The sequence below is a fragment of the Leptinotarsa decemlineata genome, unplaced genomic scaffold (assembly GCF_025532065.1).
Source record: "Leptinotarsa decemlineata unplaced genomic scaffold, Ldec_3_MD MMD2_P_RNA_scaffold_12, whole genome shotgun sequence".
Taxonomy (NCBI): domain Eukaryota; kingdom Metazoa; phylum Arthropoda; class Insecta; order Coleoptera; family Chrysomelidae; genus Leptinotarsa; species Leptinotarsa decemlineata.
In genome coordinates, this window is record NW_027412526.1 from 12,164,225 (window position 1) to 12,186,926 (window position 22,702).

The window sequence follows — 22,702 nt, forward strand, 5'->3', positions numbered from 1 at the left end:
CGAAAATTGAAATTTGTCAAGCGGTAAATTATTATATCAACTTTTAGTTTTAAATTAGTGTTTATTTTGAATTTATAATACAGAAAATTGTGCAAAATTTCTGTATTCAGAAGACTGTAAAAACCCTGTAGGTACTCATTAACGAAATTAATCAACATTAGTCTTCATCAACTTCTGTTTACAATTATGCAAAAGTTTTTTTCCAAACTGAGTTACAATGGTGAAAGCACTAGAAAAATTTAAAAAAAAAATCAATGTCAACATGACAGATCTTAGATATTTTTTGACAGTTCTCCATTTCATTATCTTGGTGAAAAACTCAACAAAAAATGATGATATGAAGAGAAATTGAACGCTGTAAGGCAATTAATATGTCCTAATATATTTCACTTCTTTGTTCATTTCTTAACGAAGTCAAAATGCCATAAAAAAGAACTTCTGAGATACTACTAGAGTGTCTACCATTTTCAGATTGAATATATGTATAAATTAGATAGAATATTAGTTTATGTTCATCATCCACGGAGACATAACATATATTCATTTTATTTGAATTAGTTCATATATTTACCTAGATGAATTGAAACTGAGTATTCGAAATATGTTAAACAACTTTCAAAAAGGAACCAGAAATAGAAGCTGTCAAAAATTTGACTTGTAAATAAATAGAAAAATAATAAAAAAACCATTTTTTATTTGGGAAAAATAAGCCTCCACAAGGTTTCATGCGATTCGTCTGCATATTCAAGATGATTTCAATTGATATCGCTATTATAGAAATATTGGCTCACTCCGTAGATTTTTTGAAGGGGTCACAAGCAAAACTAGGAAATTCAAATTATTTACCATGTTGCTGAAATACGTCTTATATATGCTATTTTTACGCCACTGAAATCAATTTGCAGTTGGAACACCCAGTGTAGGAAAAACTTGATATTCCTACTAGAATTCTGAACCATCACTCCATACATTTTATTTTTGAACGTTATTTTAATATTCATTGCGTAAATAATCTAAATATAACGTCAAAGACAATCTCGTTGGTGAATTACGCCTAACGTCAATTCTAATAAATGAATAATAACGAACACAACAGAGGTTACTCACCTGAATATCGTTGAGAGCATGCGAGATCTTTTGAATGTTGAAATGCAATCCAGCCAGTGTGGAAACAGGCTCATCCGTAAACTTAGTCCTCGATAACACAGCCTTTACTTTGTCGAGAGTCTGGCAGTAGTCTTTCCAAATTTCAGCGTCCTGCTCCATTTGAGCCCTTTGTGACTTGGCCGAATTCAGCGTGTTCTTCAACATCTGAGTATGCTGCTGTTGTTCTCTGCTCAATTCTTCTTGTTCGTTGGGCGTCAGGCTTGGCCATATTTTGTCTGCAGCTTGCTGGATCGTTTGAGAAACCAACTCTTTGATATTAGCTTCGGTCGTGAAGAAGATCTTGTGCTCTTCAAGATCCTGCAAGATATTCTCGAAATCGACACCGTTCTTGTGCGATGCTAGGCGAATCTCTGCTTCCTTCACCCAGTCGAAGAGCTTTTGCTTTAAAGCTGAATACTCATTTCTCAGAGTCTTATTAGAATCTAAATACCTCCGACGCTCTTCTAATTCTCGTGGTAATGATGTTAAGAGTGAATTTGCCTCTTGTAGTTGTTCCTGCAAGGAACCTGGTACGCTGTCGTCATGCCTAGTCACATCTTGTATTTTTCTAATCTTGTCCAGGTAGACATTGACCTTCTCTGAGAGCTCGTGGTGGTTTTTCAACTCATTATCAACGCTCTTCACATCTCTACTCAGCAGAGGGCGGGATCTCACGGCGGCTTCATTATCATGGAGCCAGTCGAGAATTTCTTCCAATTCTGTGGCGATCTTCTTATGTTCTGCTGCGGTATTCTCATGCTCCTGTCTCTGTTTCTCCACAGCCCTCCTGAGATTCTGTAAAGACTGCTTGAGAGACTGGATCTGTTCCGTTATAGTGTTTCGATCTTGAGCGGATCCATCAGCAGCAATTTGCTGTCCTTTATCAGCAGCTGAGGCCAGGAGAGCCTCACATTCTTGTATTTTGATAATCACATCGTCGTACTTTTTGATTTTCTCTTCGATGGTTCCACCAGATTTTTCAATGTCACGTATTATCTCGGTATATTTTGTGATGAAAGTCATGATTTCTGTTATCAAAGATAAGTATTGTTCCCTGAGAAGAAGCAGTTGTCGGAGTTTAGCGATTTGGTCCTCTATAGACTTGATGAGATCATCTTGTAAATTCACGACACTCTGTAGTTCGGGGGCATTTGCTCCAGGGACACTGCCCAACTTAGCCTTGTTATCCTTGAGATCTCTCAAGATTCTTTCGTAAGTCGACAGAACGTGCTGGACATCTTCTACTTTTGGACCAAGAGGTTTGTTCAGTTCCTGTATTTGGATCTGGATATCTTGTATAACGCGTTTGCTTTCTTCTATGCGTGCCTGGGCCTCTTTGAGTTCCTTGATGTTCTGTTTCAGAGCATTTGTTCTGTCGTCGATGATAGTTGTGATTCTGGTGTGTCTGTCTCGTAAGCTGTTCAAGGTGTCATTCAATGTCAGCTTATCCGACTCGCTGATTGTTGGTAAAATTGCTTTAGCTTGCTCTGCAATTTTCTCTATATCACCTTGGATCTTCTTTGCATCTTTTTGGAGTTGTTGGTACTTCGCCAGTTGTTCTTCGAGAACTTCTAGACTAGCTGCTCGAATATCTGAAGAGGTGGCAACTTCGGCTTCTTTGAGCCAGTTAATGCATTCTTCAATATCGCTTTCAAATTGTCTCCTTCCTTGGAGCAGATCTCGTAAGGAATTTATTTTATGAGTCGATTCCTGTTTTAGGGTATCATATTCTTCTTTGACTTCATCTAATAAGTGTTGCAAGCGTTCTCGATCGCTTTCATTACATTCTTTCAAAACGCTGTTACCCAGTTTGAGAAAATCATTCAGATCTCCGTCGCTAAATTCTTTGATATCAGCTTCGTACTTCATATACTGGGCGATTTCGCGTTCTACTTGATTTGCTTGAAGGGGTAGGTATCCGGAAAGTTTTCTGACTTCAGCATTCTTAGCTTTGAGCCATGCCTTCACTCTCTCCAGATTAATTTCAAGGTTTTTCCTAGTGTTCGCGGCAGCCGTGACTCGTTCTACCTCGGATTTTATTTTCTCTACCAGCTGTTCTTGTTCATTTTCCAAGCTATTCAAAGAATTCTGCAGCTGACTAAACTCTGACGGTTCGAGCTCGTTGCTCATATTAGTTATTCGCCTCAGTAAAGTTTCTTTCAGAATCAGTTTATTTGCAGCCTCTTTCAGAAGGTCAGACAGAGAATTGATTTTGTCTTCAGCTTTTCGACTTTCGAAACCTAGTGGCTCAGGTCTCTGCAAGCTTACCAATTTCTCTCTCAGCCAGTCTCTTGCAGTCTCGATTTCATTCCTGGTATCTTCAATTCCCTTTCTGGTACTCTCCAGCACCTGCAACTTGCGTTGAAGTCTTTTTGAGATGTCATTGTATCTCCTTTCAATAGATTTAGTTTGTTCTTCGACTTGTTGGGAATCGAGATTATTGACTAATTCGATAACTTGGCTAGCTAATCTCTTGACTTCGTCTAGTCTCTTCGGTCCTTGGTCGTCAAATTCTGCTTTGACGTCAGTTATTGCAGTCTGTTTCTGCTGGCAATTCAAACCGGATCCTTTATCAATGACTTCTATCCTCTTGACTAAATTATCGAACCAGTTATTGATCACTTGCACATGCTGTCTATACTCGTCGATAGTTTCAAGATCTGCTCTTTTGGTTGCAACGAGAGATGTAAGATCATTCTCTAGTTTATCGAGCATATTTTCGAGTTCCTCGTTTTCATCACCAACGGCTCCCAGTTCGGTAACTAGATGGTTTCTGCGGATGCCGATTGAGGATAAAACATCGTTCATGTTATTGAGTTCTTGTTTGGCAGCATCAGCCCTCAGTTTAACTGGACGTTTCTTCCAATCGTTTATCAATGCCTCTTGGGCCACAATCCACTTCTTGAGCTCATGCCTTTGTTTTTCTTTCTCTTCAAACTCGGCAACAGATGTTGTCAAGTCGCTGAGATGAGATTGCACCTAAAAACATTATTGTATTATTTCTCAACTCAATTGTTCAAGGAGAATGTATTTTTTTGTTCTGCATAGGTGTTGTAATATATGGGTATGAGCAAGTAGGTGTGACATTATTACAGTTTGCCAAGAAAGGGATGTTCTACTGTGAAATAAGAGAGATAAGATTATTTTCAGAATCTAGCAATATGAAACGCAAACGCAATTCACATGCGTTTATGAAGAAAATCAATATGTTTGATAAATTTCCCACGTAAAGTTCAAGCCATTTCCAACACCATTTCAATTTTGAATTATCACTGAGCTGAAGTAATATATGAATGGTAATATGGAAGTAATTGGAAAGAGAGTGAAATCATATGAAGTAATTCAGAGAATCCATTCTATAGATTGAAGACTTCAAGATAACAAGATGATTTTTCATTCATTCAACCAGAATCATATGGAATCACAGGTAGTTGCAAGAAATGAACAATGTTTTTTTTTTCAAGAAATAATTGAGAAAGGTGAAAAAACAGTATATAAATATTGGACTGTAACTTTGAAGCAATTCGTAAAGATGTTAACCTTCCAGGTACATTTAATCATGCGGAATGAATATCTTACAATAAAGGCAAAGATCAGATTTTGAAACGATGGTAAGAAGTTAAAATTTGCTCAAAAAGTTTGGTAGTGAATGAAGAAGGAGAAAAAAATAATGAGTTTTTAGAAGAAATGGACACAAATGAAAAAATGATACAAAAAAAAACTGGGAAATTTTATTGACACTGAGTTCTTACAAATCTTATAATTGTGATGAAATACTCAACAAATGATAAACCGGTTTGATGAGTGTCAATGAAAGTGGTGTTTATTGAATATTCTCAAAAAAGTATTCATGAATGTTACCCTAATTTTTCACTCACCCTCATGAAAGATTAAAAAATATTGTTGCAAATATTCTATTCATCATAAAATATACTAGGATTATAAATACTTATGTAACCTTTCAAAATTTATGACCAAACATAGGCAAAATTGAAATTTCTGGCTTTCATAACCTGTAAAATTGAACGATTTCCTAATTACAGACAAACACCGTCACAGACAAACCAAGCTGCAACTACAGTGCAATGTTAAATGATATAGAAACCAGCGAAACCTACCTTATCGACCAGTGTGTTCAGTTTACCAATATAACCACGCGACGTTAGTTGTTCCAAAAGCAATTTCAGTTTGTGGTGTTCTGAAGTTGAGGACTCCTCGTGCTTCTATGTGCAAAGCAAAAAATACGTGCAGTGAAATAATAAAACAAAAAAACAATCAATTAACGCACACAACTACGAGTACTGTTATTTTGATTAAGGTCGGCCAAACACGATAAGGTACACCTGAACCTATCGTATATGGCCGATCCAAAACCGTTGATACTCTTACCTGATCGATCAGATCTTCAAGACGTGCCCTACATTCGAGTTCTTTGATGGGCACGGGTGGAGGAAGAGTGTCTCTGGGGCTGCTTGGCCGACTTATCGAAGCTGTGGCAGCTTCGCAAGCTTGTACAGCGAGTCCCAAGCGTGATTTTTCGTTTTGAAGTTTATTATGAAGCACCTGAGATTGAATTTTGAATTAATTATTAGAAATCAGTCTATCTTCAAAATGGTGAATATAAATGGGTAATGAAGAATTTGGAAATGGGAAAATGTCTCTCAAAGAAACACAAAGCATGGTCATTAGAGGGAGCAGGTCTGGAATATGTACATCAGTTATGGAACAGGTATGTACATCAGGTATGGAATAGGTATCTCAGACACGGAACATGTTTGAAACATAGAGATGAAAAAAGATTCGTGCATAAACATATGTATGCAGTTACTTAAGGGCATGAAGTATTCCGAAATTGTCTTTATTTTTGTTATACAAATAATCCTAACATCCTGCCTATGTTTTATATTTGATATATGTACAAAACAAATATTAACCAAAAGAATACAGTCAAAAAACTATCAACATTGAAATATCGAATATTTTGTCTATTCCACACTTCAATTCAACGGTCTCATCTATAAAAATGAACTGAAAACACTGTCGAAACAATTGTAGCTTACCTTCGCTGTTTCAAGCTGACTCTGCGCTGTTTTCAAATTCTCAATCGGTTTCTCAATCTCCTCCGCCACTATCGGTTCGTATTCATCTAGGTTCTGCATGATACTCTCCAAAGTATTCTCGTATTCCTTGAATTTTGTCAGAGAATCAAGCAATCTGTTTTTGATTTGTATTGCAGTTTGCAAGAGCGAGTTGTAGCTATCCTGTACATTATCCAATTGTTTCTCGATCGTATCTTTAATCGCCGGTTTGAATTCAACATATTTTTTTATTTGCCCATAACCATAATCTTTGACGTCATCTAGAATAGTTTGGTATTTTTGAATCTCGTTTAGGAGAATCTCATGCTGCGCTAATTGTTCTTCAGTCTGTTCTCGGTTGGTGATATACAGAGAATTGTGTGCCATGAGCTGAAAGGAAACTTGTAATAGCCATTTCTCCGTATCTTGTAACTTTTGGTAATAGTTGTTATGATCCTCTAGTTCTTTTTCCACGGACTTTTTCAGAGCGTTACATATATCTCTTAACTTAGCATGCCTTGTTTCCAATTGCCAAACTCCTTCCATCACTGCAGGCTGTTGTGCCCATGAACTAAGTTCTTCTGCTACGCCAGCAATTCTAACCAACTCTCCTTGCTTATTCTCAATCTCGGTATGCAAATTTCTGTACCGCTCCAGCTGTGTCTTTATTTCGCTAAGTTCTCCCAATGTTGATGGCTTCACTTCAAGATTCTTTTCTGTTGTGGTTAACCAAGATTCGAACTTCTGCCTACTATTATTGAATTCCTCCCAGCGTGCCAAGCTAGCCTTGAGTTGAGCTTGAATGGACTTCACATCCATATTGACTTGGTCCCAGCTATTCCTCAGTGTTGTCATATCGTCTCTCAATGCTTCTTGTTTTTCCGCCGGCGCTGTATTGATGGCTTTCGAAAAAGCGTCTTGAAGGTTAGACAGTAATTGTTGTCCCTCTCCCATATTGGAAGAGAATTCCTTGACCATGGTGAGGTTCTCCTTGAGTTTACCTTCGTCGTTTTCCCCTACGCACTTCTGTATAGTATTATGAGCTCTTTGCAGCCACTCCTCTAGTTCGGCTTTGATCTTCAGGAACTCTGTTTGGTCATTGAGGTTCTTTTCTATCTTGGATACTAAGCTTTGAGCGTTAGTCAGTAGATGTGTGTATTCAGTTTGCAGTTGAACAGTTTTGTCTCTCACTCGGCCAACAGCACTTAGTTCTATGAGAGTTTCACAAGCGTCTGTGAGAGTTTCCATTTGTGGCTTGACTTCCACAATTTCTTCCAGCAATTTTCTGCATCTCTCCAGATCTTCCGGTTTGCTATTATCTAAACCTTGTTCCTTTTCTACTTGTTTTTTATAACCTTCAATGAGCTCTTTGGTAGAGTCATAATTAGTTTGATAATCTTGCCAAGCTTCTCTGCACGACTTCAAGGATTTCTGAGTGTCGGTACAAATGAACTGCAATCCCTCCCAGTCGATGTTCAACTGTTCAATTTCATTACGTATGATATCTTTGCCATCTTCACCGGTGGTTTTCATGACAACTATGCTAATCTCTATCGTTTTGTGAATTAGATCATCACCCTTAGTCAGCGAATCGACAATCTCAGAAATTTTGGCTTCTTTCTCAATTATTCTCTTCAACTCTTCATGGAGGTTTGAACAATGTTGTATCTTCATCTGCGATTCTCTGATCAACTCGTACGTTTTGTTATACAACGACTTGTACTGCTCATGTTGTTCCACTTGGAGTTCGAGTTCAGATACTGAGGATGATATACTCTTCTTGAAGTTATCGTATCGTTGAATAGCACTTTCGTAATCTGGAGTTGATAAAGTGCTATCTTCGTTCAACTTGGACCTGAGTTTCTCCGCCAAGTCGCTATGTGAACCGAGTTCCTTCTGAACAGACTTATATTTCTCCAGTTTAGCTCTTTTCTCTCCGAGTTCGTTGAGAAAACCTTCATCGAAATGAACTTGTTGCTCTTGATCATGCAGCCATTCTATCAGCTGCTTGTACATTTTATCGATTTCTTCGAGCTCGTTGGCTCTAGCTTGTAGTTTGTTTCTAGCTTCCAGAACGTCGTTCAAAAGTTTTTCCATATCTATTTTGAGATTTTCTGTATCCTCTCTGATTTTTGCAGCGCCAGATTGTTCAGTATTCATGCTTACACGTTCTTTGAGTTCCTGAATGTATCGCAGTTTATTCTGTCCTTGTTCTAGTGATGTTCTGATATTCTTCACCACCTGTAATCTGTTATTTATTTCTGTTAAAGATCCGTGAACTTCCATGCAACCAGCGAGCTTATCTCTGGTCCTGTCTATCCAGTCCTGGCATTCTTGATGCAGGGTGCTATGCTGTTGATGTTCTTGATAGTGCAGTTCTAGTCTTCTCATCACTTCTTTTGCCAACGATAAAATTGCATTGTATTTCGTGGAGATTTGAGTAATCGCATTACTCACTCTTGTATCAGCGCAAGTTTCCAAAAGAACTTGAGCCTTCATGTTAAGTTTGTCTAGTTCAGTTTGCCAATCGAAAAGATTTTGTAACTGAAGTTGAAATTGCTCCAGTACAGCTCGCTTCTCCTCCAAGCTATTTTGAAGTTTATTGTAACTTTGCACCATCTTTTCAGTTTGGCCCAACCACTCCAACGCATCTTGGTACTGTTCTTCATACTCTGTCCATTTGACGATACCAACTTCCAGTAATCCTTTGATATGATTCAGATTTTCGACGTAGTTATCAAAGTCTTCCTGTAGCAAGCCGACTTCTTCCTCGATTATTTCTTTATCCATGTCGTCTGCAAATTGGATTGCCTTATCTGCTTGGTCGATTGCGGTTTCGAGTTTCTTCTGACCTTCCGCAACTTCACTGGAGAGTACTTTCAGTTGCGAGAGCTTACTTCCTAAACTCTCTTTGTCTCCGGTAGGCTCTGAACATTTACCAAGTTTCTCTTTTGCTACTCTTATCCACTGAACGAATTCATTGGCAGCATCGACAAAAGCTTGGTGTTGTTCGACTACTTCTTTTTGTTTATTGTACAATTCTTGAGCCTGCTTTGAAAGAATCTCGTACTTAGCAGATATTTCGGATGCTGGAGTAGCTTGCTTAAGGTCTTCAGCTTTGGAAGTCACAGACTGAATCATGGGTTCGAAAGACACGATATCTTGTACGATGCTTCCAGTTTCACGCAAAGTAGCTTTTCTCTCTCCAATAGGTAAACTGCTGAGGCCTCCTTTCTTCGTTTTGAGTATCTTTGGCTCAGTGACTTGCTGCAGCTTAGCTTCGCGGTCCGTTATCCATTGTTGAAGCTGGGTGTAAGAACTGTCATAATCAGCCCACTGCAGGAGGGCTGTTTCCAAGTTTACTTTGGCAGTAGACATTTTCTTTGCGATCCTATCCCAATCCCCTTGGATTTCTTTCAATTCGTTGTTGATTGCCTCTCTTCCGTCTGATCGGGTGTTCCTTAGAACTTTCTCACCGCAGTTCACGGTAGTGTGGACCAAATTCTGACCCTCTTCGCGTTTCTGAATAAGCTGTTGAATTTGATTGAGGTGTGACTGAAGGGTTTCCCTGCTGCTGTGGGATACAGCTTCTGAACAGTTCCGAATCAAATCACGAGCATTGTCAATCCAACTCCTGGTCTTCTCCAAATTGTTGGTGTATTCTTTGTGTTGTTCGTAGTTCGTCTCGACTTTATTCAAAACGTCCTTAGCCAGGTTGAGTTCGACTTGGTATCTCGAATTGAGTTGTTGGAGTTGATTGTTAACATGTGTTTCCAGAGGCGATTTCAACAGAATACTCGCCGTCTTATTTAATTTCTCGATTTGGCTCTTACCATCGACGAGACGTTGCAAAATTTCTTGCACGTCTTGTACTTGCTTCTTTTTTTCTTCCACCGTCGGCATTAGCGCTATTTTCTGGTTTTTGATCAGTATAGTAATTTGCTGAAGCCAATCGGAAACTTTTTCATACTCATCTTTGTACTCACGCCAGTTGGCGAGAACGGCCTCTAGTTGTTCGCGTTGTTGCTTCAAGTCTTTGAACAACCTCTCGAAAGACTCCCTCAATGCCCTTATATCATTTTTGATGGACTCCTGTCCTTTAACACTTGTATGGGGTAATACAACCTGAGCCGTGTGTTCCAAATTTTCTAACAAAACTTCGCCTTGTGCTTGCTTATTTAGTAAGTGATCAAGAGGACCGGCGAGCATGTCGACTGTTAGTTTATCGCTCAAGGGTCTTTGAAGCTGAGGAACTTTCTCCTGTGCTCTGGTCATCCAAGCTTGTACTTCGTCATAAGCTTCCTTGTACGCCTTGTGGTCTTTGTACTGAGCTTCTCGCTCCAACATAAGTTTCTGAAATAAAATTAAAATTGTAAGTGTTGATAATTTCAAATAGTTTTGATTCACTTACGAAAATCTTCTGGGCAATGACGTCAAACCTTTCCAACATCGTTTGGGCTTCCACAACAGCATCACCTCCTCTCTTACTTTGAAGAACTTCTGCAGCTTGCGTTCTCAGGTTATCGACTTCAATTTTTTCGCATCGTACTTTCTCCTCCAAGGTCTTTATCCTGCCAAGCTGCGTTTTCTTCTCAGTGGCCGAACCTTGAAATTCTGATAGTTCATCATACTGGTTTTCTAGTCCTTCAATTGTTTTAACGAGAGCTTTTATTTCTTCTAGAAGCTCTACCCATTTCGTTAAAGAATCATCAAGCAGGCCTTTGGTTTCCACCATTGAACTTGCTAGACTGGACCATTCTTCTTGTAACTTGGCGAGGGTCTGATTGATTGCCTCATGTCCTTGTGGTGCGGTATTTGCTAGAACGTTCTGAGCTAGCTCTACCAAAGATTGCATTTTTGAAAAACCTTCTTCTTTCTTCAGTAACAGTTCTTGAATGGTTTCTAGCTTGGCTTCCAGGTCTTTCTGTGAAGCACCGTTTATTTCGGAACAGTAGGCCAACTTTTCTTTTATGTCATCCATCCAGTGGATAGTTTGTTCGACTTGAGAGTCAAAATCTTGATGACTGGTGACGTAGAGCTGCCAGCGTGCGGTTAGATCTTTGATTTTCTGGCATATTTGCTGATATTTCACACCGAGTTCTGAAATTTGGGATGGTCTACCCATGACACCCTTATTGAGTTGCTGAGCGCGTTCAGTGACTTGGTCTATTTCTAGTTCCTTAGCTCGAATTTCTCCCTGAAGGGATTTGAGAGTCTCTAATTGGTCTTTCTTTTCAGATGCCGTAGCCTTGAGATCAACTGAATGCAGTTTGGTGTCGGTATTGCGTATCCACAGAAGACAATTGTCTTTCAGAGATTCGTACTCATTCCAGTTGCCTAGTTTGCTTTCTATTTGCTTGATGGCGGTTTCAGTAGCAGCTACCAAACCGGCCCATTCTTGTTGGGAGTTTTCTATTTGAGAACGAATATTTGTCTGGCCGTAATCAATGGTACCTGGAATCACTTTATCTCCCAAAATTTTTATAGACATTATCCTGGATTCTTCGTCTGGTAAAGTTGCTTTCAAGGTCTGAAAAATAGGGAATAAAATTAATATCAAACGACTGAACTAAGATTTGGAAATGAAGGACAAATGACGCAAAACCAGAGATAAGAATGGAAATTTATGTTTGGAATATTCTATAGAAGAACAAATTAGGTTTTCCTATATATTTTCCAGAACCAGACAAAAAATTTAAATCCGAAAATTGTTGGTGCCAACATACTGATGAATAATTCGTTGAAAGCACCAAAATTTAGCTGAAAATGAAAAAAAACAAAAAACTATTTCAAATACTTTTTATTGAGTACCAAATCGACTCTAGTTTCTTAATTTCAGGTGATTTTTTGAATATACCTATGGTAAAATAATGAATGAGAAAATTTTTCAAAATTGAAGAATACTTGTAAAAAATATTGTTCTTCGTTTTCTTGTACATTCTTTTAAAATAACTGAAGATGCAAAAAACGCCTTCAAGAATTTTCCAGATGCCGATTGGAAAAATATAATGTCTTCAAAACGACACACACAAATAAATGAGGAAACATCGAAAACTCCGAATGAATATTAAAAATTTCAAAAATACAGAAAGATAAATGGAGATAGGGAAGTAAATAAGAAACGAAAAAGATAGCAAACTCTGGCAGTTAGGCTGATTATTGAAGATATTACATTACTGTATCCATTAGGCGAAAGTTTTCAATATTCACCAAATTACCCTTTAGGTCAACCGAAATGATAAACGACGATAGTAAACGAAAAGAGGAAAATATGGGTGAATAAACTTAAAATCTCAAATCGAACAATATATTTTATGAGTAAATTGAAAAAATAAAGGTATATCTAGTACTAGATCCCAGAACCGTCAGACCTTCGTCAAATCAGCAAAGTTGATATATGAATAAATTAAAAGGACACCTTACCTTAAGCCTTTCCAAATTGGATTGCAGACTGGTTCTCTCCAAATCTTTATCGCTCAACAAGTCAACAGTATTACTAGTACCATCAATCCATTCATGTCCATCTAACACAGCTTTGCTGTATTCCTGGTGATTACTAACGATCGTCTCGTATCGTTCAACGAAATTCTGCGCCCTTCTCAGAAGTTTATCATACTGATCCGTTATATTTGCTAACTGAACGTTGATCTGGCTGTTACTCTCAGGCAAGCTCTCCACCTTATCTTTCAAATCCCTGAGATCTTGCTGGTGACCTACGATGTCGCTCAATAAAATCCTGTAGGCTTGAAGCTGGTCTTTTTTCTCGTCCAGGGAAGCTTTCAATTCTATCTCCATCGGGAGTTTCTTCTCGGCTTCCCTGAGCCATTCTACTATTTTTGCTAGGCTTTCGTCGAATCCTGACCATCGAATCTGCTTAGCCTTGAGGTTGCGCTCGGTTTCATGAATTTCGTCGAACAGAGATTCTAGACCCTTGCGGAGCTCTTGAAGTTGACCGTTTAAGATTTCTTTTCCTTCGATGGACGTGGACGGGTATAATTTTTCTCCAAATTCGACTGTGTTGTTGAGTAATGATGTAGCGCTGGCTTTTTGCGAAAGCAGTTCTTCGAGCACTTTGACTTGTTGTTCAAGAGAATCACGCGAGCCGCTGCCAATGTCTTTCTTGCAGCTGTCGAATCTGAAATAAATCGACAAATGATTCGTGTCACGAGATGTCATTAGTAGCGATTGCTTCGTCATCAGAATACATCGTACCTTGGAGAATGCTGGTGATTTTATGATATAATTTCTGCTGGCAATAATAATACTCTAGTAGTAGAAATATTCGCCCGTGAAGAAATTTTTATCATGAAAGTGAGTAAAATTAAAATTTTACCAGAAGGGCGTGCTTTTGTAGATATAGGGACTAGAAGTTTAGTCCTCTAGAAGTTTCTGGAGCAATCAAGAACATTCAAAAGGATTCGGGAGCATTTCACGGAACATTTTTTAATGTTGTGTAATGTTCGGGAATAGTCTGTAAGGTTCAGTATATCAGGGTATATAATATAGTGTAATATATATATATATATATATATATATATATATATATATATATATATATATATATATATATATATATATATATATTATATATAAATCGATTTAATTCGTGAGGTTGCAGTCAATAGCTGGGCTGTTACAAAGAAAACTCTTTGTTATATGTCAAGCTTTCGGTATATTTCACAACTTCGTCAGGACAACCACAATAATAAGATTATATATCTTGTAAAAAATATATAAATATGGAGAACTTACTCACGTGAGAATAAAATATAAAATGGTTCAAAAACAGATAGAAAAACATTAATAAATGACAGTTGATTAAAATTTTGGCTGACAATGTCAAGTGGGAAAATTCTGAATGATACTCGAATTACTAGATCTTTTATTTTCTTTATCATATTTCAGTAGGTACGTGTAAATTTTGCAATATCAGTTCGTTTATTCATTGAATGTTCTTCGTTATTAATATGTATCATTTCCAAAAATATTCTTTTAGTTGTATTGGTTTCTCTATCTAAAATATATATATATATATGTGAAGTTTTCACGGATAGGAATATGCTGAACTGGTTTTTCCGGGTATTTGATCCGTGTATTTTCACCGACGTTTCGACAAAATCTCATTTGTCATTATCTAGGTGTGCTGTTACGTGTTCAGAAGTTTTTTGACCCTGCTCAACTCACTTCTCACTATACTGGTAAAATGGTATTCGTTACGTGTTCAGATATAGAGTGTCCATAAACTCTCTACTACCTACTACTTAAATGTTGTTGAGTTTTACCTGTGTTCTTCTTCTTAGTTGACCTCATCTCCTCGTTAAAGTATCGAATATTAAATCTGATGTTTTCACGGATAGGAATATGCTAAACTGGTTTTTCCGGGTATTTGATCCGTGTATGTGATATTATCTCTAATTTCACCGACGTTTCGACAAAATCTCATTTGTCATTATCTAGGTGTGCCAGTATAGTAAGAAGTGAGTTGAGCAGGGTCAAAAAAACTTCTGAACACGTAACACAGGTGGTTCCACTTATGTTTCGCTTGCGTTTACGCAGCTATTTTTATCAAGTACTTTTTGGTTTTTCTCATTCTGTCTTCAATCGAGGACCGCCTGCCCGGTACTGACTATGCCCAATATGCTGAAACAGCTGTATACCGGTGGCTCTTAAATTGAAATCAATATGGGAATGATCAAAAAGTGCTAATCTATTTCTCTTATATATATATATATATATATATATATATATATATATATATATATATATATATATATATATATATATATAATGGGCCAAAAGCCCGGTTTTTCACTTCTATATTCATATCAAGACACTCAATATGGGGATCAGAATTCCAATCAGATTTTTGATTCATTTTTAATTCATGCGGAAGATTATTATGTACTAGCTTTCACCCGCGGCTTCGCTCGCAGGTGACAGAAGAAAATAACAATAAATTTAGACAAATTCCAAACAGCTGAAACTATAGTCAATTGGATTGGATTGGATATTGTCGTGACTGTGAATAATAGTGCGACGGTATTACAGTGCAAAGGGTTGGAACTACATTACTGGAATGCTAGATGACGTTAAAGTAGCTGGATTTTGAGATTTTTTGAAAAACTATTTTTTCATCTTACATAAAATATAATTGTTTTTTTAATAATACCTCCAAGAACATGTGTACAAAATTTCATGATGATCGGTTGAGTAGCTATCGCGTGAAACCGTAACAAACAAACTTACATTCACATTTGTAATATTAGTAGGGATTTTAATGCCTTGATAAAATATTGATTCCCCCCAAATTTTGCGCGATGTTTGTGCTTCGAAAATTCTTAATAAACAATTTTTTTTCAAAATGAAAAACCCTCTAGCCTCAATCGATTGCCAGTTCATTTCTAAACTAAAAAGGTTTCAATGAATTTCATCCTAAATGTGTGTTGAATAAAAAATATGTGAATTGCTATCGTTTATTGCTTAAAAAAGGGAAAATATGACATGATACAAACTTTGACATGCTTTATCTCGAAAACTAATTGAGTCCGACTAAAAATGAAAGTGTTCTGAATTCCTAACATCATGTATTTTCATCCCTGAAGAAATCTCGATAAAGTACAATTTTCCCCTGTTCAGAACATTTTGAAAAAACGTAAATTTGTGCCGTATGGCTGATTTATTAAATGTCAGTCGGTAGCCAAGCGGTTCGGCGTGGGTGCTTTGTTCACTCACTCGAATTGACTGCCGTGTTGGTCGGTGGTTCAAGCCCTAGTCTGAACGATCGATCTTCACTTGCTACCGTCCAACCCGTGTTAGGAATCACACGTTAAAAGGTAAGACCTCGTTAATCCCTAGCTCGCACAAGTTTCTACTTCTGAGGGTTGTCGTTCGTAGGGGTGCGACAGCTGGTTAACGGAAGAACAGATTTAAACAGATTTTAATAGAAAGCAATACGTCTATATTGGCGACAAAATTAGAAAAAAAAAGGGGGTACCGCAAGTATCAATATTTGGACTTGTTTTGTTTCTTATATATTTCAATTCTTTGGCTACAGTAAATTTATTTGGTGAGTTACAAATGTTTGCTGATGACATCACTTTAATTAACAATGGAAATAGTGTACAAGAAATCAAAAATTAATATTTCAAAAGACCTTGATCAAATATCTTCATGGCTTCAATGCCATAAAATGACACTGAATTTTCAGAAATCTTTATAAATGTTCATATCAAAATGTCTATATCCATTGATTCAAAAGATACAGTTAATTTAGTGCTAAATTTCTTGGTCTTATTCTAAATGAAAATGTATAATGGAGAAAATACATTGAGACAATGAGAAAAAAAATTGCCCCCATAATTGGAATGTTATTCAAAATAAGAAATGTTGTATCCCTAAAATAGCTTGAATTGATTTATTTTCCATTAGTATATTCCAAAATTCAATATCTCATATCAGTATAGGTAATGGCAACGAAATCCTTATTGAAACCAATTAAAAAACTACAGAACAAAATTATAAGGTTTATACACAAGTTGAACTACAAGAATCCTACAGTCAACTTGTATAAACCAAAAAAACTATTAGATTTTTCATAAGCTCAAACATTCAAATTTAACTTTCAAAATCAATGATGACCAACACAATCATTTGACAAGATATTCAGGCAACCTGAAATTATTGAAAATGAAAACAAATATTGGGCAAAATTTGATTCATTATGAAGGTATCAAATTTTACAATGAACTACCAAATGCTTTAAAATATTTGATGAACAAAAACTCCGCATTAATTTGAAAAAATATTTATTGTTTATACCTATAGATATATTATCTGATGAGTGCATTTATGTTCATGTTGATGATCATATTCAATCATGTATGTCTGTATGTATATATGTATATTTATATTTTTGTTCAAGCGTCGTTTCTGATTTATTTTTGTTGTGTGCTCTGTTCGTACTTGATATGTTATAGTTAGTTTTTTTTTTGAATTATTGTTTTTTCCCTGCTATAGCTATTGTATGTTACTAGGGAAAAAATGAATTGTTATTATTATCATTAGTTCGTTGGCCTACGCGTTCTCCGAACATTACACCCATGGATTTTTTTCATGGAGATTTTTCTAGACTGAGGTGTAATAAAATGGCTGCGATAGTATCGATAATCTCCAAAAAGCAATAACGAATACCACACATAGCATCGATGGTTGTATCGTAACAAAGGCTTTCAAGTGTGCCCAAAGATGTATCGACCAAGGAGATGTATTCGAACATTCAATTCGATTCTCAACAATGATTTGAACAATAAATATAGCAACCGATAGGTATGTATTACTTGTGATGCACCGTTTGGAAGCTTTGGTGTAGTAATGGATATTACTGTGTAGTAATGAATATTACTGGAGTTTTTCCCCAAACCGTCATTTTCAACACTTAGACACGTGTTTCATCACCAAGTGGTCGTCTTCAAGAGGATTATTGAACTTCAGATTGATCTTTCTTTTGGAGGTGATCACTTGTTGATTGAAACACGTGTCGAGGTGTTAAAAATAAAGATTTGGTATTGGGATTGAACTCCAGTAATATTCGATATGTATTAATTTGCTTAAATTTTGAATCTCATAGCAAATTTGAAGAAAAGTGAGAAAGGCGTATAACTGCGTAATTTTTTGTTTCAATAAAAAATTCGTACTAACCTTTTGAGTTCAAAAGAGTGACAATCGACTAAGGTAGAAATATATAACGTACCAAATAAAAAAAAAACATTACACATAAATCACCACTAGTTATCTGATTAAACTAAATTCGTATCGTTAACAATGGTACCGACTTGAGTTTGATCACACTGTATAGGTACATTTTCCGATCTTACCTAGCCTGTGCAACGCTGATCCAATCGGAACACTGTCGATATTTATCATTGAACAACTTGTGTTCCGCAACAGCTTGTTCGCATTTCTTCAGTATTTCCTTGGCGGTGGCTTGCACTGACTGGAACCTGGATATAATCTGTTGAACATTGATCGAGATTTTGGTGTCTCCACTGCTCTGTACCAGTTCTGCTGAATCATCAGACATCTTATCAAATTCGGCTTCGTTTTGACGCAAATTCAGGATCAGAGCCTAAAATCGAATAGTGTGATGTATTTTGGGTAGATTATGAAAGTTTCGATAAGTAGTAGAAGAAAGGATAGATAAGGTCAGCCTGCTCCAGAAGTTAAATGCTTCTTCAACCCATTTCTTGAGTTCTCAACCAAATTATTCAAATGAGCTAAAATTTGATAGAGGTTGGGAGTTATTCACAGTTTATTGGAACTATCAACAATATTTGCTGATACGATTTGTTTTGGTTTTCACTCTAAAACGTTTTCAAAATCTCTTCCTGAAAAGAGCGGATGCAATCATTTCATTAACTAGTAAAAACAGGAGAACTAAGGTGACAAAAATAAGTACTCCTTCTCTGATGAAGATTATGTGAAAAAACAAGTCAATAAATTGATGAATATTACATTGATTGATCATTCTTGGCTGACAAAGCAAGATTATCTGATAAGAACATTTCAAGTAACGTGGATTTATTCAACTCGATTCGATCATTCAGAAGATACTTGGATTTTTTTTTATATATTAACTTCCATAGCTTCCAGAAGGTCAAGTCTCAGACTTTTCTTCTGAAAATGCAGAATTTTGAGTTGATAACTGAACTCATGTCCATCTGTAAGAAGAGGAGTAGCATTCGTTGAATTGATTTTTCCATTCTGGAAACTGCTTCTATGTTCTTTCATGCGTGCTTTAAATGTTTTCTTGTTTGACCTATGTAAAAACTCGAAAATAAATCACAAGATAATTTATACAGTCCTGATCTATCTGATACCAAACTCTTGTCTTTGTTTTTTCAATTTTTAATAAAGTTTGGTGTCAAATATATCAGAAGTGAGTAAATTGTTCTGTAGTTTTCATGTCCGATGGTTTACTTAGATCAAACTGAAAGAACATACAAAGCATGCATTGAATAGCATGCGTTGAAAATGAATTCAACGCATGCTACTCAACTCCTTACAGAGGGACATGAGTTCAATCATGAATTCAAAAGTCTGCATTTCCAGTTGGAAAATTATTCTCCTGGAATGTATGGAAATCAATAAGTACAAAAACTCCTTAATAAATGATGAAATCGAGTTGAATAGCTCCCCATCACATAATATGTTCTTATCAGATAATTGAGCTTTGAAAACCTGGAATGATTAATATGTAATGTTCATTAATTTACTAACCAGTTTTTCACATAATTTCCACTACTGATTTTTACTTTTTGATCTGTATTTACCTGCTTCACTAGTTAATGAAACGATTGTATCTGTTCTTTTCTGGAAGCTAAAACTAGATTAAAATAAAATATCTAATCGGATCCTAGATCATTGTAATGTTTAACGAATATGAAATGTTTAAATCTGAAAGTAGTTAATCAAATCTTGCTATTGTATATCGGAAAACGTTTCGTGGTTTTGTAAACCTGTTATGGTGAAAATAAAGATAAATCTTATGAGTAGGTATCCTTCAATTGTTAACAATATGTTATAATATTGAACATCTCTTAATCCAAACGAATTTTAACTGATGTGGAAAACAGAATTTATAGGTATATATTTGATTATTTGTGATTTACGAAGTGATCTTAGTTTTAATCCCTTTCATTCATATTCGGAACATAATAACTTCAAAATATTTCACATACATTTTATAAATTTCATCAAATTATTATAGATTCGTCATTTGCTTGACAAAATTTCAAACATTAAGGGTTTCCACAGTTTCTACTGATGAAACTTGATGTACTCAGGATATAATTTTCAAAAAAAAACAAGTATAGTCCGAGTGAAAACAAATTTATCAAAAAAAAATAAATGAAAAGAGAACAATGGCTTGGGAAAAATTTCAATTTGAAAGAATTTCTGTATTATATGGATTGAAAAGGCAGGTGCAAGAAACCTAATTTATTTCTTTCAGTGAAAAAGAGTTAATATTCACTTTAAAACCTCTATAATTTCAACAAAATAACTGTAATAATTTAGATAAAATATTCCAATAGGTTCCGATCTTTTTTTCGACCTTTTTTGGGTATTCTTAACCTTCCACAATCTTTACGTTTCGGAAGCCAAAATCTGTCGAATGAGTTAAGAAATAAATAATCAAAAGGAATAACTGCAAATATCTTGGAACTTTTTTGTCCATTTCTGAAGACGGAGGCTGATTTTGGCTTTCGAAACGTAAAGATTGTGGAAGGTAAAAAATACCAAAAAAATGTTGATGAAAAAGTGATTTTCCTCCATGAAAAATGACTTTCGTTGAATAGTTCTGATCTTCAATCAATGAATCACTACATCAGCATTGAACAATTAAAAAAAAAAAAGAAAACCATCACGTATTTTTCCCTTCAAACTTCGCACATTTCTTCGTCCGACGAAAAAATTTATTATTACAGTCTAGTTGAAGCTTCAAACTCAACAGCGAACAACATAGTCATTTAACCATATCCTCCAATAATTCGACAATATAATAAAAGAATAAAAATGAATTTTAGAAAATAATCTACCTATTTAATGGGTTACCAAATAATTTCAAAAGAAAGTAAAATGAAATTCATCAGTTTTTATTAGGTAATTTTAAAGTTATTCCAGTGTCACTGTCATATTAGTAAAGTGGTCATTCAAAATAGCTTTCAAACGACTTGAAAAAAATTGTTTCCTGCGGTACTGAAAAGTACCTCATATATTATTATATTTCTAACAACGTAATTTTAGTTATTCACAAAATAATAACAGAAACTCTTTTCGAATTCTCGTTTCACAGTTTTTTATAGAATAGTCACTGTGCATTGAGAACATGAAAAGGACTTTGATAGTACTTATAAGTTTTTGGAGTTTTTTCAATAATAATACTGTCGAAATGAATTCATCAGGTTTCTTGCTTCGCCAGGTTTTACTTTCAATCTAATCCCACTAGTTTGTTTCAAATATATAATTCATTCATTTACTTATTGTCTTCGTTCTCACATAAATTTCAGCCCATTCTGAAAAACTAGGTTTTCAAGACTTACAACATTGGTTGAGCTGCAGAGCATTATAAACGTTAACATGAAAACCAATCACCTGGCAGAAAAATAAGCTTTGAAGGTTGTGAAAAGAAAGTTTTGTAAGCCTACTGAAGTTCTATGACTAAAGTCTCAATCAAAACATCTTTTCACAACCTGTCGACAGATAGCACAAAAGAGGTGTAGAAATTGAAGATCTGTGCCATATAGGAATTATTATGGACTCTTACTTGCTCCAAATGATCTGTAATAGAAACGAACTCCTTCATATCTACTTTTCGCGATTCAACCACTCTAGCTAGTTCCTATAGATTAACATAGTTAATAAAAATACTGGGCACAATTCAGTATGATGAATGAAAATTACCTGATATTTTTCCAGCTGCTCTTGCTTTTCTTCGACAGTGGATTTCAAAGAGTAGTTCTTCAAGGATGTTTCCGCTTCAGCTAGCCAAGACAGCAGCCTATCTAACGTAGTCTCGTAGTCATTCCATTGTTTAAGGCGACTTTCCAGAGCCGATCTGATGTCCATTAAGGTCGAAACGAATTTCTCCTGATCAAACTTCAAACTGTCGACATCTCTCTGCATGTTTTCCTGTGCACGGGCAGGGAGTGCAGATATTTTGTGTTCTACGTGGTTTTGCAAGTCACGTAATTTGATTGTATTTTCCGGCAAGCTGTCTTGTATGGCAATGATGTTATCCAACCTCCTTTCAAGTATTTGCTTATTTCCTCTATAGTCAAGGTAGTTGTTGAGCTTGTCCCACAACTGCTTCTGGTCGTCTTGTTGGGCCTTGTGCAAGTCATAGAATTGTTGATAAATCTCCAAGCAATCTTCCAGCTGCTTGATGTTGCATTGAGCTACTTTGTTCAAATTCTGGTAACGGTCATTTAGCGATTTTATATTATCTTCGATCTCTTGTTTTTTATCTTTATTGATTGTCAACTGCGATAGTATCTGACCTTTCTCTGTCACTCCTGTGAAATAAAAAAGTCGATTAAAAAATTCAACTGTATATTTGAGAAATCAACAAACCTTCAATGGATCTCTTGTGAGTAAGAATTTCTTGATAGGTTGTTTTGTGTTTCAAAAGTTTTCCGCGAACTTCTTGAATGGAGGTCCAGGAAGATGGTTCGATTTTAACTTGTTTCTCCATTGCATCCAACCATGCTAGAGCTTGTTGCAACATGTCCTGGTAATTTGACAGCTGCAAACTCTGAGCATCCTGAAGCTTCTGTTGTTCTCTAACGCCTGTTATTAGGTAAACAATATCTTAGACATATATATAGTAGGATTATTCTCATCAAAATTGAAGTATCGATTTACAAAACATTATTTGAAACTATTATGAAAATGTGAAGGACTAGAAGCAACCACAAAGTTTG

At 36.0% G+C, this 22,702-nt stretch overlaps 1 protein-coding gene across 8 annotated transcripts in view; it reads right to left on the minus strand.

The window, feature by feature from the left end:
* The window catches only part of Msp300 (Muscle-specific protein 300 kDa), a 409,159-nt gene that overhangs the window by 166,118 nt on the left and 220,339 nt on the right, over positions 1-22,702 (minus strand). For 5 of the 8 annotated variants that reach the window (XM_074174300.1, XM_074174297.1, XM_074174292.1 and 2 more), the window contains exons 10-19: positions 22,353-22,568; positions 21,684-22,294; positions 21,547-21,621; positions 18,098-18,348; positions 12,648-13,359; positions 10,636-11,754; positions 6,207-10,577; positions 5,536-5,709; positions 5,265-5,369; positions 1,108-4,125 (exon numbers count right to left, since the gene is read on the minus strand). In XM_074174300.1, the coding sequence (XP_074030401.1) occupies positions 1,108-4,125; positions 5,265-5,369; positions 5,536-5,709; positions 6,207-10,577; positions 10,636-11,754; positions 12,648-13,359; positions 18,098-18,348; positions 21,547-21,621; positions 21,684-22,294; positions 22,353-22,568 (10,652 nt within the window). The remainder of the gene's footprint in view (positions 1-1,107; positions 4,126-5,264; positions 5,370-5,535; positions 5,710-6,206; positions 10,578-10,635; positions 11,755-12,647; positions 13,360-18,097; positions 18,349-21,546; positions 21,622-21,683; positions 22,295-22,352; positions 22,569-22,702) is intronic. The other 3 variants (XM_074174299.1, XM_074174328.1, XM_074174298.1) reach the window with 2 other exon arrangements.